Raw genomic sequence first — 23,489 nt, forward strand, 5'->3', positions numbered from 1 at the left:
ATTTGTGGGTAATTTTTGAATTTTTGATTTTATGAGTCAACACAATGGAAATTTAAGAAAAATACTTTTTCTTATTCCCAGCTTTTGTACAGAAAACCCAGGTGCAGCCCCATAATGTATGTATGTTGAACTTCTTTTGCACCGTACATAGCCAACCATGTTAATCGGATGTGTGGGGGAAGGACAACAAACTAAATACAAAAAGCACTACAGGAAACATTTCCACGAGATGGAACTCTAAGAGATCCCCTCTAAAAGGTAGTTTGGTCTATCTTTTCCTTTTTTCGTCCACTCTTCCATTCTGGTTAGACGTCTTGGAAGAGGTGGGAGCACCATCATTTTCCGTCATCACACACGACCTCTCGATTGACCGTGATGTGCCGATTTATACTGCTAGGTGGACAGAAGAAAGGAGGGGGGGATTTGAGAAACTTGCAACCGTTGTTTCAATTTCCGCGCCCGAGAGAGCAATCCGGCGACCTCTGGATCTCAAGTCCAGTGTGCAAACCATTGCATCACGGCAACAGCCCCGAGCTCTGAAAGTTTCTTTAGAATATATTTTGTGTCCATTACATAGGTTCGATATGGATCAAGTCGGCTAGGCCGCTGCTATATATTTATATCGGTTTAGAGGTCACGAACGCCCAAGGGAATGAGTCACCTTCAAAAGATAACTTTTAAATATCCTCAGCAAAATCAATGTGCTTATTTTCTGCAAAAATAAATTACCTTCGGAGTATTTAATTTCTTAGCTTTATGTTTTGATTGCCCCCCCCCCTCCCCTCCCCTCCGTCTTTCCTGTACCAGGTAAACCACTATATTCTGTGAAATGCCTGAATTCACTTTCACGGCAATGCCAATGCTTTAAAATCTCGACAGCCGCAATCCCGGTGCACACCGCTGCACTTACATCAACGAGATTTTTTTTTACTTTTCTTGCTATTTAATGCATTGCTACTTTTTTTCCTAAGTGACTCCCCTCTCTCTCTCTAAATGAGACGGAAACGCGATCGAGTGGGCTGAGCGGCATGGACGCAGTGCGCGTTTCCAGCACAGACGGCTTCAGGCGGATGTTCGTGGTGGCGGGGATGGGGGCGGCGATCAGCAGCGACGCTGGGCATCATCAAAACCGCCAAGCCAAAGCGTAGGGAGGGCCCAATGCATCTCAAGGGGGTCCCTGGATTCATTCAAAAATAGGGTTGTACCAAATGTCAGCTCGGTTTGAGATTGAAAAAAAAAGCCAATTAAATTATACAAACTAATGAATCGCTTTCATTTCTGGCTTGTCTGCAGCCCTTCTCTCTCATCTCATCACATCTCTGGCTGTTGATTACAACTCTCTCATTTCACTCCATTTTACATCTCATGTGATATATCTTCTCTCATCTCGCTACATCTCCGTCTCTTGTCTATATCGGACGAGGAGGATGGGGGGGGTTGGGGGTATGGCGCCTCTAATGGGTCCGCACCACCATTAGGGGCTCTCCGTACAGAGGAAGACTTGGCCAGGATTCGTCGGGGACCACTGGAGCTCCGCGCAGCCTTCCTACTACACTCAATAATGCCCCGTAGCTAGATTGAGCTAATGGGCCGCACGTGCTCAGCTCGGAGACTTCGAGTCAATTGCTTGAGCGAGCGAGCGAGGCGGAAATGCCGCTGGAAGAAAGCACGTCTGGGTTTGTGGGCAGAGTGTGAGAGCGTGCGCGCCGTGGAGGAGAGCGAGAAAATGAGAGTGATTTGAAGGTAAATGAGCGCTCTGGGGAACTTTAGGTTCTAATCATGGTCCTCAGCAGAGCCGAGGCTAACTGCTCGCAATCAGTATGTCTCTGTTTTTCACCCTCTCTCTTTGCTTTCTGCATCTCAGCGGTTGTTTTTCTCTCTCTCTTCTTTCCCCGGTGCTCCTCCTCCACGAGCTGGACTCGATCGCGTGATTATTATGTGCGCGCAATCGGTGCACGTGCACGTTTGCAAACGCCGGTTTCGAAAACTCGGTTCGTCCACTTCGTTCAACGGCGTTCTCGACGGCTGAGACACGATGGCTGCCGCAAAAGATAATCTTTCACAAATAACAACTTTTCGGTTTTCTAATGTAATCTACCGCTGGATGATTGCCTCCCGCATGTCATGTTAGTCACGTGGGTTGAATGACCATACATCACCGCACTGGTGGGTACTGCTCACTGGTGAGTACTGCTCACTGGTGAGTACTGCTGACGTTATCAATGACCGGAAATCAAACTCGGGCTACCGGGTTCATCTGACAACAACATACTAACCACTACCCCACCACTCCACCGCCAAATAATGAATTGTAATGTAGTTGAGGGGGGGGGGGCAATGTTTACATCCTGTAAATTGGGTCTGTAGCACTAGTGCGCAGTGGCCTATTATGTAAGCAGCATCGCCAGTTGTCTGACATGAGCCTTCAAAGCAAATTATGCATTTTGTTTATACCCAACAAGCAAATACCAGGCGAGCTGTGGGAATTGAACCATCGACCATGTGCGAACTGGCTCGGTAGCAGGGCGTGTTACATGCGTGACTTTACACCCACCCTGGATTCCGAAGAAGGGTGCGTAATTGGGCACCAAATCCGGCCTCGTCCTATGTATGTGTAATCCGCCAATTGGGTTTATGTGCCGTCGCGCCTTTGAAAGCGCAGATCGGTGAGCCCACACGATCGCGTCCAATCATTCGAACGATGTTCGTTGTAGCTCATTGCGGGTTTTCTTTGTAAGTTGTCAAAACAAATCGCACCCTTTTTTTTACTTTTACCATTTCATCTGTCCCAACGGAATTGCAATGACTAAGGAGGAAAACGAAACTGGTCGGAAAATTGCATTTTAAAATTTAACAAACCAAATAAACAAACAAATTAATGGCATATAAATACAATGAAAATGAAACGCCTGGCAAACAAAAAAACATATTCATTGGGCCGTGTCATTCCGTCTAGCACAAGGGACTAATATTTCTTGTACGTCAGCTCGCCGTTTGTATGCGGTGGGGGGGGGGGTTCTTTTTATTTTTTGCCCAGAGCAGCCCGTTAAGAGATAAATGATCGGTATTGCTGAGTGGGGGGGGGGGGGGGGGGGAGAATATTGCTGCGGTGGTCTGCGTGCATCGATTGCCTCTGGGTTGTAGCGGATAGCCGATCGGACTCCGCTAATTACCAGCGCCCCAAGGCCAGTTACACAGCCCTGGCAGCCCGGCCAACACAGGGGGCCTTTCGGTTCATTTGTCAGCGGAGCAAAGGGTGTGGGGTGGGGGGGTGGAGGTAAATTCTGTTTGTTGCAGGCGTTTTAGCAAGCCGATTTGTTTTCTTTTGATGTCGGGAGAACCAAATTAAATCTTAAAAACTCAACAACCCTTGTAGGGGCCAAGCGCCGACTCGAAACGGCACCGTTGGAAAAGCGTGAAATTGTTACAAGGCTCTTTCAGAGGTGTACTTTACCCCACGCCTGGTGCGATTCCATTGTCCTAACAATATATACGCATTCAATAAATGAAGCCATTGTTTATATTTCGAATGAATTTCATTTTGATAAAATACTAAATGTACTGTAATGTCTATATAATTGGAGGGAAAAAAATACTTGTGTTCAACCATGTCCGTTGCTTGCATTTACAAGCAATAGACTTCAGTAATTTCCGTGGCATTACCATCCGGACCTTGCTAACGCACATCCTAAATGCCATTGCTCACATGCAGAAGACATATATTGCTGTGGCAATCCCAATCCTATCTGAACACTGTTGTTTATTGCTGCTATCGTGCTTAGGGTGCCGGTATTCGAAAGAATCGCGTCCGGGCAGGTTCAGAAGCAGCAGATTCCATCAGAAGATCAGATTTTAGCGAGCATTTGTCAACTCATTTTGCCTTTTACTGTTGAACCGTGACTCCAACCATCCATGCAACGGCTGTCGGAAAACGGAAGGGGGGGGGGGTGGTGGTTTGGAGGTATTAGTGGGACACCTGGGAAATAAGGATGCTTTGCAGTTCTGCTCTGATGATCCTGTGATGTACATCAGTTTAGCTTCAGCCAAACAAAAGGGGATAGCGATAGGCCCCTCTCAAAAAGCCTGTTAACTAGTGACGGCCGTAAAAACAGCGTGTCTCCCCCCGCCCCAATCTTCGTACCCTCCCGTTTCAGATCGCTGCCCCCTTACTCTGCACCCCCATCTCATAGCCTCCGCCGGCACCGCCCACTAATGTGTGCGAAATATTTCTGCCCGCTCCCTTCCAAGCGTATTGCCCGCAGGAGAGCGGCAAACGATTTTGGAGGGAAATTGGCTCGCCGAGAGGCCGTTTCATTTATACAGCAGCCGGCACGGACGCGCTACAATCTCGACAACCCACGGCCGTGACACATTACAAATACAATCTGAGGACCTCTGTGCATGGCCAACAGACCTCTGACCACCCCAATCCTCGTGCCGCCCTTCACCCCTCCTGAGTACCCCCCCCCCCCACACTGCCTCTCAACCCACCGCCTATTCCCCTCTCCGCGTGGATTTGAGAAATCGTTTTTACGGTTTTTGGCGTGAGATTGATTCTGGAGGCTCGCGTCCGCGTGTCACATTGCTCGCGTGGCGTTCGCCGAGTGAGGGGGGGGTGGGGGGGGGCGGCGGAACGCCGGGCCGCGTCGAGCGAGCGGCCGCGTATGACGGGCCCGTCGCGATGTCGCGGGTCCTTCTCCCCGCCCCGATCGCCCCTTATCGAACACGAGTTTTTACAACGTGTCAGACAGACCTCAAGCGTCCAGCCACTCGATATGACTCTCCCAGCGCACGGCCGCGCCGAGAGGAGAGAGGGAAAAAAAAATACAATAACCAGCGCAAACGCTGTCATATCAACCGATACAAACAATGTCACTGGACTCCGGCTGACTCGAGCCCTTTCGACCACTTTACAAGTACACAGCAGCTATGTGAATTGTAGAGCGTGCAACGGTCCTTTATTTTGAGGGCCTCCACACGCTCTGTGGCTCGTGGAGCTTGTGTCACCAGATTCCACAATGCCCCTCAGTGCCGGTTGGTGAAAGCAGGGAGCCTAGATACGAGAGCATCGAAGTACGGTACAACAATTGATTTTACTACACTGCCCTCTGCTGCATGCGAAGAGGTCACGCAGCAACCTACAACGCATTTTATGCATGGCGGCGGTCGCCTATCCAAGCACTTTGCAGATGAGTGATGCTTAGTGTCTGAGATGTGATGAGATCGAGCGCATTCCGGATGATTGTAACAGAGCAGTTGTGCAGTTTTATCGTACACCAAATGATAAGATGAGTACTAATGGGTTAATTCAGTTATATTAATCTACTTGCGTTTATTTCACAGTGTTTATGTGCCTTTTCCTTTATCAGTATACTAGGCATGCGTCTTTTTTGTGTATTTAAACAGTGCCATATTCGTTATCACACTTCTTAATATGAAAGCGAGGCTTGCTGAACTGCACATTGCATGTTGTGTTTCACATGCCTGGGGGGTGGAGTGGTGGCACAGTAGTTAGCGCACGCTGAGCTGTGTTCGTTTCCCGCCCACGGCTAACATTAGTTGCGAATGATGTCCGAGCCAGTCCTGAGCCCCACCTCCTCATCAAGCCAGCACTGACCAGCTTGGTGAAGTATGGTCAAACAACCCCCATGCAACACGGTATGGGGAGGCCTTCACCCAACGATATATTGACAAAGGCTGTATTTTATTATTTATTATGGTATATTTCATCTACCTAAGAGAATGTTAACAATATCAGCGTGGGCTTTACCGTATTCTTGAAATGAATGCTAAATTGTCTACTTCCAATTTATTTACATATCCCATAAACGTACACATAATTATAGCCCTTGCTTTAATCTTTAGCTTTTGTTAATTATTTAACCATCATCAATCTGTTGCAGGGATCAGCTGGACCAAGGAATCGTTTTTTTAATACCTGAACATTCCAGTCTTGGCTATAATCACAGGACATGGTCAGGGACGCGGTACACAATACCATCGTATCGATTATGTGCCAAAACGGTGGTGCCTTTGTCATGCTGAAGAGCAGGTGTCCTTTCCTGTTACTCATTTCATATGAACAGAGCTTGTTCCAAACAGGTCAATTGCAAAACACCAATTTATGAGAAACTTGATCACCCACGAAACCTAATTGTCTTGCAAAGTAGGCATTTGTTGAGAGTAAGTTAATTCAGTGGCTGAAGTGAGTGAATTATTCTGCAGTCATCTCTAGGGAGATAATACAATAAAAACGACTGCAAGTGAATAGTAGTGTTCCATTGAGGCTGGCATGGGTTATCTTAAAAATGTGGGTTTTCATGTTTTTCCAGCACACTCCACGATTAAACATCCATAAAATGCTAGCAAAAAGCCTCATCGAGCACGATTTTTTTTACTTCATCATCAAAATTTTTGTTATTCAATGATAATGAACATTTTCAGGCGGCAAATGTATGCTTAAATATATAAATATGCATATATTTTGACTACATTTAAATCCATGGTTTTGCTGTTTGACAATTCCAATTTTAAAGGAAATCCAATATCTAAAAGCGCAATATTTATGGGACTTCACAACATATTAATGTTTCTGTGCACTTTCTCTTGCCTGGCACCTTCGTGAACTATCTTCAAGATCTATCTGCCGCTCTAGGAAGCCCCTCAACACTATATCTCATGTCTCGCGAGCTGACTTCATCGCTCAACTTACGCGGTTAATGCCCCCTTGCACGTGCCCCGGCCTTTGGCTGCCACTCCACCGTTAGCCTTGACCGCCGGCCATGGTCTCTTCCAGCGACGGTGTCCTTCCAAAGCCCACGTACCTTTTGTCGTAACAGACTTGCTCCGAGACGTACGCGAACTGAAACAACAAAATGATGGCTCAGGGTTTAATTCTTACGCGTAAATGCGCCACGTAATAGTATCACAAGGGTGACTTTACGTTTTCGGTGACATCATTTATTCACACGGGGTTTTTTTCTGTTTTTGCCTCTTTCCTCTTTGTAGGTGAATTTCATCGGCGTTGGCAACCAGCAGGGAACGCCTTTTGACCAGCGCCATCTCATGGAAGTTTACTTCATTGACCCGTGCCACTTGGTATTAAGAAATACATAGTTTACGCTTTCGCACCAGAAAAAAAAACGCAAAACAAAATATATATAATCCCGCCCGTCTGTTGTGTGCAGCTGATCTAGAGACACTCACAAGTGCAACACGCAATATAAATGTAATTCCGAGCAGGTGAGAGCGACAATATCACTTCAAATATTACAACCGTGAGCTATGGGCCACGTGTGACCTGTTTGGTTTTTCGTGAGTAATTTTCCATAATTTATGGTGCTCCTGTTGAATGTGTAGGAATCGTAAATTATTAACAGTTATAATATTGTTAATCATTTACAACCCTTTGTGAATCTACTGCTGGATGAAGGCCTCCCCACATCGTGGTGGGTTGTCAGTGTGGGTTGGAGAAGGGGAGAGGCCAGGACCAGTTCAGATATCGCTGGTCACTCAATGTTACCCAAGGCTTGGACTAAAACTCTTGTCACTGGTTCCATAGCACAATGTGCTAACCATTAAGTCACAGCTCCACCAATCAATATATATACGCATATATATTGTAAAAGACATTTTCAAGCATGATAGCCATACGTATTGGTAGACATATAATGGTAGCTTGATTGTGATCAAAAAGGACAGCTGCCATTGAAGAAGTGATCCACAAAGCATATCCAGTACAGCAGTGCCAATAATGCTCCAGTCAACCTCGTCAGGCCAGCTCCCAAATTCCCCAAAGTTCACCACACCACAGGTACCCCCCCCCTCCCCCCAGCATCTCACGCCACACCTCTCCTGCATCCCAGAGGTGGTGCTAGACATAAGCAAACTAAGCCAATGCTTAGGGACTCAAATTTCTCAAGGGGTCACAGATGTATGAAAAAAAAGCAAACAATTTGCGAGTGAACAAAATGTCTGCACGAATTTAGCTACTGATGTGCATTCAACATAACTGATTAAAACACTAATCTCTCCCATCCACACCTTGTCTGTATCTCTCTTCTCCCATCTAACCTCATCCTCGCCCCTTACCTGCATCCCTGTGATTTCACTCCACCCCTGTCTCAATTGCATCTCTCTGTGTCACCTTCATCTGTCTTCACGATAGTGACGTCTACATTCGTAGACGTTTCTCTCATCTTGCCGCAGCTCCGTCTCTTCTCTATATCCCTTCCGACATCTCGCTAGGCGTTTATAAATGGAAAGGTGGGTGGGTGGCTTGGATGACGGGAGGGGGGGGGGCACCCAAAATAATTTACGCTTCGGGCACACAGTGGGCAAATGCCACCACTGCACTCCCCACTCCCCGTGAATGTCCCGCTAGGCTGCTGCTGCTGCAGGCAGAGGCGATGTCTTGCATATCCTGGCTGCCTCTCCATCGCGCCCCCCCCCCCCACCCACGCCTTATCTGTCTGCAATGACGGATAATTAAATATGTATCGTTTGCTGAAAATTTTCTATGTGGGCTAACGCTTTAAAAATGTATGGCCTGAATGAATAAGGGCCAGCCTCGGCGGGCCTTAATTAACGAAGCAAAGTCAAATGACCCGACTGTATAATTAAGGAAGAATAAAATATCAGCTAATTAAATACATGTCATATTACCGGTAATTACCCATCATTATTCCTATAATTTAGTTGCATGCCTAACTGGAAGCTAAAAGCCCTGCTTCCTTTAAGCCAGCAAAGGCTTATCAACAAGAGGCCTAGGTAAGATGCTGTAAAGATTGCCAGAAGGGACATGCATTAATTATTTTACAACTCTGCACAATTAAAAAATGTACAGTTATGCCCACATGCAAAACTGCTACATTCCGCTCTGCCAGGCTACTGCATGCAGCGCTCTCACGCTTCCAACAAACGGCAAATCTATTGACTGTGATATACCGCACACTGGACTTGCGATCGAGAGGTTCGCAGGTTCACTCTCCCAGCGTGGCAGTCGAAACCGTGGGAAACTTTATTCACACCCCCCCGCCCAGCGGTATGAATGGGTACAACACAGTCGATCAAGCAGGCCACGCGTGGAGGGGTAAAGTGTGGGTCTAGTGGATGCCCTTCCTTGAACAAGGAATTGCGAGGGACGTGAAAACTAATGCGTTGCCATTAGCCTTCAGTTCAGTTCAGTTCCATGTATTTGGTATAGCCCTGTGAGCCATTCGGCTCTTGAATCGGGTGCAACCGCAACAAACAAAAAACAAAAACATGAACAAGAAAAACATCTTAAAGTGACTATGTGTGACTGTGCTAACAGAAAATCCAGGAAAAAACATTAAAATATTCCTGAAATAGCACCGTACACCAACGCTGTGTGCAAAAATCCCAGTGGGATGCAAGTCAAACAACAACAACAACCACAAGACAACTTAGATTAAGGCCATCAATCTAACTCCGTACTACAATAAACAAAAACATGGCCAAACCAAAACACGTTTTCGAAATCACCAAAAAATAAAGCCATAATTGCAACGTGCTGCATTGTCACAAACCTAGGCATGTTGTATTACCGAAAGACTAACGTGGGGAGTAGAGTGGCAGCACAATGCACGGTGCACTGTGAACTTGGCAACCTGAGTTTGATTCCTGATAACGGCTAACATCGGTATCTGAACCAGACCTAGCAACCCCTCCCCCATCCTTCAACAACCTGCACTGACCAGCATTGTGAAGTATGGTCACCCCCCCCCCCCCCCCATGAAAAGCAGAGCACATGTGGAATAGGGTTTACCACCTTTTCCACTGTAGACCAAACCTGACCATATTTCTCAGTCGGCCTTGGTCTGGCCAAACTGGGCAGTGAACCGTGATGAAAGTCAACACAACCCCAGTACCAGATTTTGGTAGAAAAACATATGCTGGCATCTGAACGCAGAGGCGAAGTCAAACGTGGACATTTGGCTGCTATCAATTTCCGCATGATAAGCCACTTAGTTAAGCTACCGTTTGTGGCCAGGTCTCTTCTGAAAAAGAGCTGTATAGCTCAGTGAGCTTTACCTGGTAATATAAAAATAGTAGCAATAGGAATCCCTTATCCAGAATCGGATTTTGACAAAAGGTAGTAAATTAAATTAGCTATATAGCTAAATGGGCTTTACCTGGTAAGATACAAAGGTTCGTTTTAAGTTTAGTTTAGTTTTCATCCAGCAATTGATTAACAATAGGCTGTAAATTATTACTGTAATCGTTATTATAATAATAATTATATACCCGCAGTACAGGGTGCAAATATTCACACACCAGCATTTTGAAACAGTGGTTATTGCATTTCTATTTTATCCGACTGGACTGGTTCAATTGCCGGCCATTGCACATCACGTGGCAATTGCTATATGAACCTGTCCCTGGCCTTCCCCTAGGTCAGCTCGGCCTAAAGTAAGTGCCTGGTGCCACGGGTCAATGTAAACACAAGGGACACATAGGCAGCCATGCGTACATAACGAAAGATTCCACATGCCACGTCAGTCATGGGGGTTGTGTGAACATACTTCATCACTCTGGTCGTTGCGTGTTGGTGAAGAAGAAGATGATGTAAATTCCGGGTTCAGATGTCACCCACCACTGATGTTAGCCGTGGCCGTAAATCAAACGCAAAGACGATGGGTTAACTGCGCAAGTGTGCTAACCCATCGCGCCCACCAGTCTGGCCATCGTCCCATGTTGTAGCGGCCTTAATAGGTGCTCGCTTACATCGGCACTCTTCTCCACAGCCTATAAGTCTGAGAAGAGGTTTTCCCCTTTTTTCTGGCAACAAAACAGGTGTTAAAGATGTTAAAACTCCAAACAGAAACATTTTACAAGGAATCATGTCTGCATTAACCACAATGCCTTTGGTCAGAATGCAAACAAAAAACACTGATAATATATGCATTGTCTTTTACATAGTACTGCACATTTGAACTGGTTTTTTTCTTCTTCGAAATGTACATAATACAGTCGTACATTTAATTATATGTACGTACATTTCCACGCATAAGTATGCGCGTATGTACGAGTATAATATTTATAACACACATGCGCGTAATGTTGATATAAATTTAAATTAAAATAGCAATCTCGTTAGAGTAACGGTCCTTCGAAATATGGCCCCCCCACAATGGCTCCCAAAGTCCCCTTTGTATAGCAACCCCCCTTTTGCTACAGAAATAATACATGAAGCCATTACAGCTCCATCCCTTAAATAAATAATCTGAATTTGTCGATTTTTAAGGATTCTGCATGTGTGGCGTATGTACGCTAATGCCTTACACTTAACGCTGAAATTTAACCGTCAGGCTGAAGGGCCAATGTACCTTTATTCGGAAAAGATGAAAAATGTAACGTCGGCGACAGGACATAGAGATACAATGTCGGTGTCGGTTAAATCAAGGCCCCCTTTCTGTTTAGGGGCCGTGCATAAATGACGTCACGCACCTGGGGGGGGGTCAGACGTTTGTGACGAGGGGGGGGGGTTTGAGAAATGTGACGTCACATCAAAATGCACAACTTTCAAGAAATATATAATTGTTATAACAACGCTCCTACAACATCAGAGTGCAGCGCCACATTAAATACGCACTACGATGACAATAGTTTAAAGCGATTTGAAGCATGTTTTATTTTCAAAATGGAAATATGATTTTGGGGGGGGGGGGAGGGGCAGAGCTTTGTGACGTCATATTTGAGGGGGGGGGTCTGACTTTTAATGACGCCGTGTGACGAGGAGGGGGGGGGGGGTCAAAAATCGTACAAACTCGCGTGACGTCATTTATGGACTTCCCTTCAGGGGCATCTCCAGTGCTTCGGCCAATAATACCCCGTGACTTCTTGGGGCGCCAGTTCAAAGGCGAATTTTCTCTAAAACAACGGTGGTTGAGCAGTGGTTTGCAATGCTACGCTCTGAAAACCAACCAACCTGAATTTGATCTCTAATGTTATTTGTATTAAAGAAACATATCACGACATATATATTCTTGGGTCTTTCGGTAAAGGCACGTATAGAATGGAAATAATAAAATAATAAAAATATACAACAATAAAATTCTCACAAATGTTATTTTTTATATTTTATAAAACAATGAAATTCTCACAAATTTTATTGTTTTAGATTTTTATTATTTTATTGTTTCCCTTCTACGTGACTTTACCGAAAGAACCAAGAATATGAATCCCTGCAGTCACGAAAGCTTCAAATCAAAATATCACGATGTGTTTTTGTCAAGTCTCAACTTGAGCCCAAGTTTTCAGCGGAACTGGCTCAAACCCTCTGACATGGCCACTGATGCACTGAGCCTCCAGGCCACCTTATGATTACTCCATTTCAATGCAACTTTTATTTGTATTCAGGAGCATCTCGTTGGGTGTGAGTATTATGAATAGCTAATGTTGTATAGCGAAAGGGCTACGGGTGCGGCTGTGGTACAGTGGCTTAATTCAGTGGTGCTATGAACCTGACGACCTGAGTTTAGTTCCCGGCTGCAGCTGACACTCGTAATGAGTGTCATCCGGCGAAGTCGTACTGACCAGTGTGGTAAAGTGTGGTCAAACAACCCGCATGACTGATACAATATGGAGGGGCCTCCATCCATCAGTGGATGCAAATAGCGATTTAAGTTACGTCTCTCATGGAGGCTGTAGAGGGTTTGTAATAGGCACGTGACGATACAGCAATTCATTGTTTAAAATATATTCCTACACTCGCAAGACTTGCATCGAATCAGGCAAATAAAAATCTTTGATCACAACGTGTTAAAATGATACCCACTTGTCACGTTTAGGATAATGGATCAAAGCTTCTCAAACGCGATGGGGGGAGGGAAAAAAATGAGAAGGAAAATGATCGAACATTCACACCGCGTTCATCGAATTTGCTGGGGAGAGGTGAAATCAAAACATGGCTAATCTCAAAACAAGGAATATTTCCCATGATGTTACCATTTTGACGTTAGGGGCCGTCCATAAATGACGTCACGCACCTAGGGGAGGGGGGGTCAGACATTTGTGACGATGTGTGACGGGGGGGGGGGGATTTGAGAAATGTGACGTCACATCAATATGCGCAACTTTGAATAAATATAGACAACACGTTCTACTTAATTAAATATACTTTTTTTAATACATGTTTTCTCCTACAACATCAGAGTGCAGCGCCACATTAAATACGCACTACAATGACAATAGTTTAAAGCGATTTGAAGAATATTTTATTTTTGGGGGGGGGGGGGCAGACCTTTGTGACGTCATATTTGAGGAGGAGTCTGACTTTTTGTGACGCCGTGTGACAAAGGGGGGGGGTCAAAAATCGTCCAAAATCGCGTGACGTCATTTATGGACGGCCCCTTACCGTTTTTTTCCATTGGACAGCACTACACGAGTATACAGTTTGTCCGGACTAACACATCTGTATATCCTCACAGAGCCCATCTCATAGCTTACTCTTCGTGGTGTTTTGTTGTATCCCTCCTGCTTTAGATGGCATGTGGATGGACGGACCTCACAATCGAAAAGATGACACAAGCGGGGAGATAACTTGCCTGGAGGTAATCCATTGCATTGTTTTCAACACCGGACAAGTGGAAATTAGTGGCGCGTTAGTTAACCTTGTGTAATTAGCCTCGCTTGCAAGGAACCTAATTAAACAGTGTAATACTAACTCATTAACATTTAAGTTGTGTGTCTGCAATTAGGCCTAAAACAAGCACCCGCTTAAAAATATACACACACTATTTGCTTATTTATTAATTCGGTAATTTCTTTCTTAATTCATCCACTTGTTGGTTCATTCAGAATCTGCAGAGGGCTGTGGTTATTTAATTACTACAGGACTGAATTTTGTGCACCAGGAATATGCACCCATTTAGCACTTTGATGCTAATTAATTACTGTAAAACTGGAGGGTGCTTTTCTCCTGTATATTCAAAATGGGCAAAGTTATTTCCTGCTCAACTGGGTATTGAGACTCTGCTCATCTCTCATATACAGCCTTGAGCCAATTGTGCAAATTCCACATTACTATGGTGGGGGGACAAGTCTCTCCATATCCATTGGCTAACGACTATTGACTTCTGCAACAAGTTTTACAAATTATGAACACTGCGACCTGAGTTCGATTCCCAGCCACGACTGACATCAGCGGCGATGGATACTTAAACCGGTCCTTGGCCGCCCTTCAGAAATCCACACTGGCCAACGGTTATTCTGTATGGGCAAATAACTCCGATGACCAAGACGGAATGGGGAAGCCTTCATCCAGCAGTGGATTGAGAAAAGGCTGAAAACAGTAAAGGTTACTAAAGTGTTGTCAGGGAGGACTTGAAGAATCTCAGTAACTGAGAGTGAGAACAAGGGCTAGGAGAGGGGAATTAAAGAAAGAGGAAGCAATGGAGGAAACTGACAATGCGACCTGACCCCAGCGAGTAGGAAATACGAGGGAAAAATAATTGCCGGCCGTAGGGGGGGGTTATTTGACCGTACAGCACTTTCGATGCACTCGTGGCGACGCCAAATGATTTGTGTGGTTTTGTGATTGCGTGCGGCACAGAAGTGGGCACGTAAAAAAAGCGCGGTCCAACAAGGGACACCGCTGCACTGATCACCGGGTGGTTCTCGCGCCCGTAATGTCACCTGCAGCAGCGATCAACCTACCTTGGGCGCGAGGCTCAACATATTGCCAAGGACAGGGAGAAGTGGAGGGAACTCACTGCAGCCTCATGTCCGCGTGGGGGATGAAGAGGATTAACTAACTATGTCACCTCCCATGACTGGACGGTGGAGGTCATAATTACCTCTCCCGACACTTCTCGTGGATGAACACTTAGCCAGGCGTTGGCGGCGACTCAAGTCGACGAAGGGGACAGGAGACATCCGCGATACGCTTTGCTTTGAGATGTGGTTGATCAAGAGCACCAGCCCCATTAACCGTGTTTGCGAGCGAGCGTTGCCTTGTCACCGCACTTAATTTTGCGTGCACACCCAGACTTTTACAGAGTACACGCCCGGAGAGCCAGCGCCTGCAACATTAATGATCTAATGCAGCCCAGCGCTGAAGCCGAGGCTCAGATGTTCACACCGTTGGCTTTTGCACTTGACAGCCTTTGGCAGAAACTACAGAGAATTTCATCCAAAGTTCTACGAGAAAATTACAACAAACAATAATGAAATTAAATGTACATATTTCAATGAATTCAGAGGTGTTTTTGTTTCTTTGCTCACCTTATTATCCACCTTGTAATAAAAACGCAATCGCGCTTTCTGAACGGAGTAATATTTGACTCAAATCTATGATCAAATTACGAGGAAACACGACTGACCTCGTCGGATCTCGGAAGCCAAGCGGGTGCGAGCCTGGATAGCGCTTGGATGGGTGACCACCATGCACGGACAGGTTGTCACAGGTGGCTGTAGGGCCGTGCTACGTGTTTTTTCAACAGAGGGCAGAAAAACCAGGAAATTATCCTTGTGTTCTACAGTACTTCTATGCTCCCCACGTTCCACAAACCCGCATCGACCAACATGATGAAACATGAGTGCGAAGGTCTTTGAGCAGCGCATTTCAAAGGTTTTTAAGTAAATGTTTACGATCATTTCTACTTTGTGAATATGAAATTAATAATTAACCAATGCTCTGTCTGAAAAAAACACCACAATGCTTTGGAAATTATTCCTGCCGATTTCCTTCTTCTGTCCCGCTGTTTCTTGACGAAATTAACCCCTTTTTTGCCCGAGGCAATGCGGTTGATTTTCCCAACAGCATTCTCAGATAAAATCTCTTCGGAGACTAAAACTAAATAATGTCCTCGCCGGGCGTTGTGGCGCACGCATTGCAATCCAGCGCCGTGGAGGCAGCGAAGTGTTGGTGGATCGGACAAATGTTGTGAAACTCCCTTTCCATGATGCGCCGAGGAGGTGCCATACCCTGGCTCGCCAAGAGATGGCGGTACAGCACGTGGACTAACCGCCATCTGTTTACATCTGTACGGGGGATTAGTGTTGCCCCCTCATCCGCGTGGGGTTTTTTTTCCAGGTGCTCTCCAATTTCCTCCCACCACGGGTCATTACTTGGCTGAAAATAGCTTCAAATCCAAACCCAATGCAGTGGCAGGACCCTCTTGAAAAAAAGAGTCATAAGTAAACTTACGTACAATCATAATGCAACTATTATACTAAAAACACAAATGATAGCTCCACGAAGCGGCATATAATGTGGACATTTATAGCAGACAAATACTCTAAATGCATGTTTCTAAACATGGAGAGAAAAGTCAGAGGAACCGGAGAAAAATCAATGCAGCCACGGGGAGAGAGAGATGCGCACTCTAAATATAAAGGCATCAAGATCGGGATCGAACCCACGGCCTCCTGCATTCCAGGCGAGATAGTTAATATCTTGCCACCGTGGCAAATGATCATCAGGGTCCTTGGGGCAGAGGTGGAAAACTTAACACCCGTCGGTCGTGTCTGGCCCACGACTTCATTGCATACGGCCCGTGGCCAAATGAGGCCTACCACTTAGAAAGGCTTCCAAATAACGATAGCTATTTGTCACTGCAAGCTTATTTGATGTATGTCTACTTCTGAACTGTTGCCCGGCATCACCTTGTGAGTTAGAGGAAAGGAGGTGCAAACATCGGATTTGTGCTGGGAAGGCGAGCCGATATATTTTTTTCGCATTATTAGAAAACCCTATTAATGCGTGTGTATTAATGCGTGGCCAGAAAACAATGTTTATTTAAGTCAGTTTCCTTACCCGTTTCCTTACCCCTAATGTACTTGTGTGTCACCCTACCGTTACATAGCTGCGGATCACTCAAAGACTGCAAGGTAACTACTTTTCCCTCGCCGAAGTTCATCCCCTTGTTTAGGGGAACGAGCGCCACGGGAGACAGCGGAAATCTCCGTCAAGTGATGCCACCTGAGGGAACGAAAGTTGGCCAAAGACCGCACAACGTCAAGGGACGTGGGGAATTCGGGGGAGAAAATGCACCAATCTAAATGCAATCAGTCCGCATAAGTTGCAGTAATTGGTTTGTAATTGCGACAATGTTTAACCTCAAACTGTGATTTCCTCCTGAATATTTATTTTTCGTCCAATTTAAACACTTTGGGCGGCCAGTATTAAATATTAAAGGCCTGTTTATATTTCAGTTTTGGCGGCGGTCTGCCGCACAAGCAAATTATAATAAGGGAGCAACGCAGGATGCTCGGATAATTTAATTTCATTAGTGACTGATGCCACCCACTGGTTTGCCTTGAATGCTGCACTAGGAACACCATGCGGAATATTACGTTCAATTAATTCCCATTTAATTCCATTCAATTCAGTGGCACTTAACCGAGTGTCCCACGTGCAGTTTGAACCCTACGGGTATTGAGATTCCCACCCCGGTGATTGTAAGAACTGTCACAATTCAAGGCCTCGATACAATCGTATCGATGTATTCGTTCACGTTTTGGTGAATGTTTGAGCTCGGGTTTGTAGCGGGCACAAGTGGCTGCAGGCTTCACTTTTAACCCATTACAGAAATACGATAGAGAAAAAATACCCAGTCTTGCACACGTTTCGATTAATGTGTTGTTAGATTAATATTTGATAGTCATCGTTACAGCCCGCCGAAGAATACCCGGTCACTTGGGCACCTGATGTATCTGCAAGCAATACGAATAATTGCACCTATGAAAACGATTAAACTATTTTTATTTTACAAATGATAGCTCAACGAAGTGGCTTATCGTGTGGATAATTATAGCAGCCAAATTCTCTAAATGCATATTTCTAAATATTATTTGGTTCTTTCGCTAAAGTCACGTAGATAGAAAAACAATAATAATACAATTAAGTTAATAAAAATAAGAAAAAAACACTAATGTAGACTGTAGCCTGGTTATTAAGCTGGGTGAGTGTACTGGCAGTCTGTAATGTAGACTTTAGCCTGGTTCTTAACCCCGGTGAGTATACTGACAGTCTATAATGTAGACTGTAGCCTGGTTCTGAACCTTGGTCAGTGTACTGGCAGTCTATAATGTAGACTGTAGCCTGGTTATTAAGCTGGGTGAGTGTACTGGCAGTCTGTAATGTAGACTTTAGCCTGGTTCTTAACCTCGGTGAGTATACTGACAGTCTATAATGTAGACTGTAGCCTGGTTCTGAACCTTGGTCAGTGTACTGGCAGTCTATAATGTAGACTGTAGCCTGGTTTTTAACCTGAGTGAGCGCACTGGCAGTTATTTTATTCACTTTATTTATTATTATTATTCTATCTACGTGACTTTACCGAAACAACCAAATCATATGAATTCCTGCAGTCGCGAAAGTTTTAAGTCAAAATATTTCTAAATCTTGAGAGTGAAACCGGAGGACCCAGAGTAAAATGCACACGGCCACGGGGATACCATCCAAATTCCAAATGTACAGGCGTCAGGATCGCACGCACGACCTCCTACATACTAGACGACTGACGTGACATCTCACCACCGATGCTAACTGTCCATGTCCAGCCGTTTTGTCGACTGCTGCATGAGTTTTCCTGCACTTCCCTTGGCCAGCCCACAGTATGGCCCCGAAAGCAACCTGTAGCAACCTATTTTCTACGTGGCGGTCACCCATCCAATCATTTTCCATACAGCCTGAGACTCTGCTTAGCGTTCGAAACACGACGAGACCAATGACCAATCCCCGTGACTAAAATCAGCCGGAAATGAGTTGCGGTGCATTTTGTTAATATTCATTGCTGTTCAGTCGATTTCTGTTTGTTCTTCCGAAAGGGTCCATGGCCACTGGATGGCGGGTGTGCGCAGGTGGTCACAATCATTAGCGGCCAACCCAGCTGAGCATTCCCATAAAATGGTGCAACAAAAAAAGGGAGACGGAACAAATAAGCCGCGCAAGCAGCAGCCAAACCCCCATTTCCGAGATTAAACCTTTGTTGTGTTTGCGCCGACTTCCAACATCGCCGACGCACAGCAGCCAGGCTTATCAGTGCTCTGGAATCGAGTTAAATATTTATACATCTTGATCCGTGCGTGCGCACAGTTTGCAGGATAAGTTTCGCAACGCTTCAGCGTTGGCAGAGCGCGGCGCTTTCATCCGGCAAAGAGTGCGTGGTGTGTGGTGTGGGGAGCGGTGGTGCAGCGGTTAGCGCTGCGCTGCGTTACGAACCTGGATCATCCGGGTTCGATTCTCGCTCACGGCCAACACCGGTGACGATTATCCGGTCCTGGGTTTCCCCTAGGTCGACTCAGCCTCAAATGAGTAGCTGGTGCGGTGCGTGAACATCGTCACTGGGGAGACAAAGGCGGCCGGGCGTGGTGTTGGCCACCCACCCCCTCGTGTGCCGTGCCGGCCTTCATAGGGTGCTCGCTAACAGCACTTGCCCCAACAGTTTGTTAAGGCTATACGGGGGATCTTTGTCGTTGTGTGTTTGCCGGGAGATTATGCCCCAGAGAGCGTGGCAACATCCTCCTATTGTACCATCATAAGACTCCTGCCATGACAGAGTGCTTTCAATGTTCAATAATCTTTTTAAAAATTATATGAAGCGAACATCCCCTCCCCCCGCAAAAAAAAACAATACAGGACACTCGCAAAACAACAAATTGCAGAGAGGAAAAAAAAGTTTACACGATTAAATAAGAAAACAGCTTGTTGCGTGAGTAAATAAATGAGTCGTGTTTTATCTTCTTAAGATGACTGCCGTGGTGCAATGCTTCGCACGCTGGGTTTGCAACCCAGAAGTCGCGTTGTTTTAATCTCCCAGAGCGGCTGCAGGTGGAACCATTGGGAAAAGTGTCTCGAACTGGACCCGCATCTGACCACGCAGCAGAACGGACGGGTAGATCACAGTTACGTCATTCGGCAAGTCACGTGTGGTGGGGTAAAGTGTGCGTGTTGCCACCTGTTCTTAAATGGCTTGTCAGCGTGGGCAGGCGATTACAAAGAATAGAAATCTAACAAAATTGCAAGTGAAAATGAGTCGGGCTAATTGTGTAATACGACAACTAAAAAATATGTATGCATGTATGTTGAACTTCTTTCGCACCAGCACGTAGCCAACCGTGCTAATCAGAGGTGCGGGGGAAAGTACAGCAAACTAAACACAAAAATCAGTTCTACAGAAACGCGTTTTCAACATAAAGTGCATAGCTTCCAGAGGCTTCCCAATATCGGAAGGAAGAGCGTTCCAGAAGGCCGCAGAAGCGCGTCTGAAAGCGCGCGATGCGGTGACCGCCGCTGTTGTTCGATGGCGAGCAGCCAGAAGCCGCTGCTGCTGCTGCTGCTGCGAGGATGACCGGCGTTAGCGTGACGGTGGCTTCTACTCCTTGACGAGATCAGCGAGGTATTGCGGTTCATTTGTGGCAAGGTGAACGAATAAGCAAATCGGTTGTCCCTTATCCTTTTACGTGGTGTGTAAGGTAGGAGCCCTGCAATTCCTCACGCTGCTGCTGCTGCTAACAAAAGGGCCTCCACTACAGGGATTTTAACGTGGTTTTTTTTTGCCACAAACATATATTTTTAAAATAATCAAACAGGCACGTTCTGTGATGCTTGAATCAATAAACAAAGATGATAAAGATTAATAATTATCGACGGAGCATACAAACAAAAAGTTTGCACACAAGCAGGCATGGTGATCGGAGTCACCGTGTGCCCTTTCTGTTACTTATCAATCATTGGGCAAACAATGGCTCCTGTATAAAGGAGACAACAGATCTCCCAGCAGAGCAAGAAGTGAGCCCTAGCTGCAGGGCCTGTCAGGACGAGCGCTGCAGACGTGTGCGTGTAGACATTGCGGTCGCCACCACGAGAGAAATGAAGTGGTTTTGGATCTTGTGTCTCGTGCTGCCGCTCACAGCGGCAGAAGACCTTTCTCTCGTCGGTCAACCAGAAAATGACTACGATACCGGGGTAAATGTCCCATCCCGTCAGCGATGTCGTGCCACAGCAATATCACGGCGTTGTGTGTTCGCCGTTTTGCTGCTAAGTGTCGCTCTCGGATGTGTTTTCGGGTCGTACCGCGTGATAAAGAGCTTCATGGCTCATCGGATTCGTCCAATGTAAATATTATTCTGTTCGGCGTGGCGTCCGATGTTTCGCTCCACTTGGTGGGAGCTTCGGGAATTGAAGGCTATCGCTGAGTTCCTGTGGAAACTGACTTAGCTCAGTTTCTGAGAAAGCTCCCCAACATTTCGAGCGAAGGGTCGAACCTCATATCTAACATCACGGGTACAGACCAGAAATACGACGGAGAGCTTAGAAAATATATTGGCGTTGTTTTTATGTTCCTGATCAATGAAACCTCTTGGTGGATTTGCGTTTATTTCACATACAGCTTGACATTTTAAAATTACAGATTTTACATCATTTTGATGGGTGATGCCTAAAAAAAATACAAAGTTAACCTCCTACAGATGTGTTCTTGTTACTTGTGTGACGAGCAATATTAAGTTCCAATGGCTCTCAATCTGAAAGCCTGTTTTGTAATTATCATCACAAAACACCATATAATGTGAGCATTCGCTTTGCCCAGCAGCAACAGCTTACGGTGAAATGTTGACTCCTCCGTCAATTTGCTCGTCACGATGAGCAGCACGGCCGGCGCCTGCTGTTACTCTCGACGATGCGCGGACCATTTTACCCTGACGAGCGTTTCTCTTTCTAGGATGACGATACGGCCGCCGACCCCGACAGCAATAACACCGCCGCCGTGAGTAACGCTCCCAAACCCACCGCCGATTAGCACTGGCGGTTGGCTATGCACGGTGCAAAAGAAGTTCAACATACACGCATTTAGTAATACAACAATAATCATTCAAAATCTGGAGCGGGAGGGGGGGGGGTTGCAGCAGGATTCAGATTTCACTCACCACCGAGGTCAGATGATGACTAGGAATCAAACACAGATGACGCTTTCACGTTCACGGTGCAATTCACTAACCCCTGCTCGACCGCTCCATCCATCGCGTGCGAGCAAGTGAACCAATGTGAGTAAGTACTCGGACCGCACGCTGAGGAGAGACCTGCGAGGGGAGACCCTTGCAAAGGTAGCCGGATTGGCAGGCTGCGTCCGCTGGAGCTACCTGCTGGCAGGGCCGGATTCAGGCATGGGGGCTTTAGGGCCTGCAGCCCAGGGGCCACCGCCAACTGGGGGGGGGGGGGGGGGGGCTCCAGAGGTTAAGTGAAAAGTTGTTTCATTTGTGAATGCTGAATTTCATTTGTTGTTAGCCTTGTAAAAAAAATATATTTTTCTTTAACTTTGGTTTCCTTAAACTTTGACTTAAAACTTTCGTGACTGCAGGAATTCATATTCTATGGTTATTTCGGTAAAGTCACGTAGATAGATAAAAAAAAAAATTCGAATAAAAGTAAACTTGATAAATAAATAAAACTTTATTATAATTTGTTTTCAATCTACGTGACTTTACCGAAAGAATCACAGAATATTTGTTTTCCTTTTGAAAATATTACTGGGGGGGGGGGGGGCTCACAGCACTGATATCCCCGGGGCCTACACAATCTTAATCCGGCCCTGCCTGCAGTGGATGCCCATCCTCCGGCAGTGGCGTGAACAAGCAAACGCGGGGCTGCACCTCAACCGTGTCGCCGACGGCGATGACTTCCCCCAGCATGTGGTGTTGAACCGCGCCGCTGCCGGCACCACCGCTTCGTGTTCCCATTGCAGGCGTTGGACGTGAGGGGAGTGAGGCCCCTGCCGAGTGGCACCAGGGTGAGGAGGCCACCGCTGCCGCCACCGGCGTCTGGCTCCGGGCGCCGTTATGAGCCGCGACCCACCAGCGTCCCCAAGGCCGGCCAGGAGGCCCAGAAGGCGATCCGCGACGAGGGGGGCTGCATGCTGCCCGAGAGCGACCTGGTACGTACACGTGTGTGCGTGTGTACGGGCAGCGGTGGTGGGGAGCGGTGGTGTAGTGGTTAGCGCGCTGCGTTACAGACCCTGGCGAGCCGGGGTTCGATTCCCGCTGTCAACACCGGTGACGATTATCTGAACCGTTCCTGGGCCTCACCTAGATCGACTCAGCCTCAAATGAGCACCTGGTGCGATATGTGTAAACATCGCCACTGGGGAGGCAAAGGCGGCCGGGCGCGGTGCTGGCCACCCAGCCTCTCGTGTGCCGTGCCGGCCTTCATAGGTGCTCGCTAACAGCACTTGCCCCTACGGTCTGTTAAGGCTATACCGGGTATCTTTTGTCTTTGTATATGCAGCAAGTTGGCACATTAGGGGGTACAGCTGGTGCATCTAGCAGTCATCTCAGTCAGCCAACCCATAGCACCCTGGGTCTGTCCCGAGACTTGTCAGCGGGCCTTCGACACTTCACATGGCCTCAAAGTGCACCTGGCCTGGCACAGGCGCCGTGGTGACGTCACCGTCACTTCGTGGCGAATGACGGGGTATTGGTATGTTGAACCTCTCTCGCACCGCACGTAGCCAACCGTGCTAATCGTA

General features: G+C 46.5%; 1 protein-coding gene across 3 annotated transcripts in view; it reads left to right on the forward strand.

The window, feature by feature from the left end:
- FGB (fibrinogen beta chain) overlaps positions 1-23,489 on the forward strand; it is a 45,291-nt gene that overhangs the window by 14,507 nt on the left and 7,295 nt on the right. Inside the window, exons 1-4 of one of the 3 annotated variants that reach the window (XM_076067454.1) lie at positions 7,011-7,098; positions 13,507-13,574; positions 21,690-21,734; positions 22,710-22,898. In XM_076067454.1, coding sequence (XP_075923569.1) covers positions 13,512-13,574; positions 21,690-21,734; positions 22,710-22,898 — 297 coding nt within the window. In that variant the 5' untranslated portion in view covers positions 7,011-7,098; positions 13,507-13,511. Of the gene's footprint in view, positions 1-7,010; positions 7,099-13,506; positions 13,575-20,760; positions 20,936-21,689; positions 21,735-22,709; positions 22,899-23,489 lie in introns of those variants that run through there. The other 2 variants (XM_076067453.1, XM_032955380.2) reach the window with 2 other exon arrangements.

This window comes from Petromyzon marinus, chromosome 16 (genome assembly GCF_048934315.1).
Source record: "Petromyzon marinus isolate PM22_M1 ecotype Great Lakes invasive population chromosome 16, UKy_Petmar_22M1.pri1.0, whole genome shotgun sequence".
In the NCBI taxonomy this organism is placed as follows: domain Eukaryota; kingdom Metazoa; phylum Chordata; class Hyperoartia; order Petromyzontiformes; family Petromyzontidae; genus Petromyzon; species Petromyzon marinus.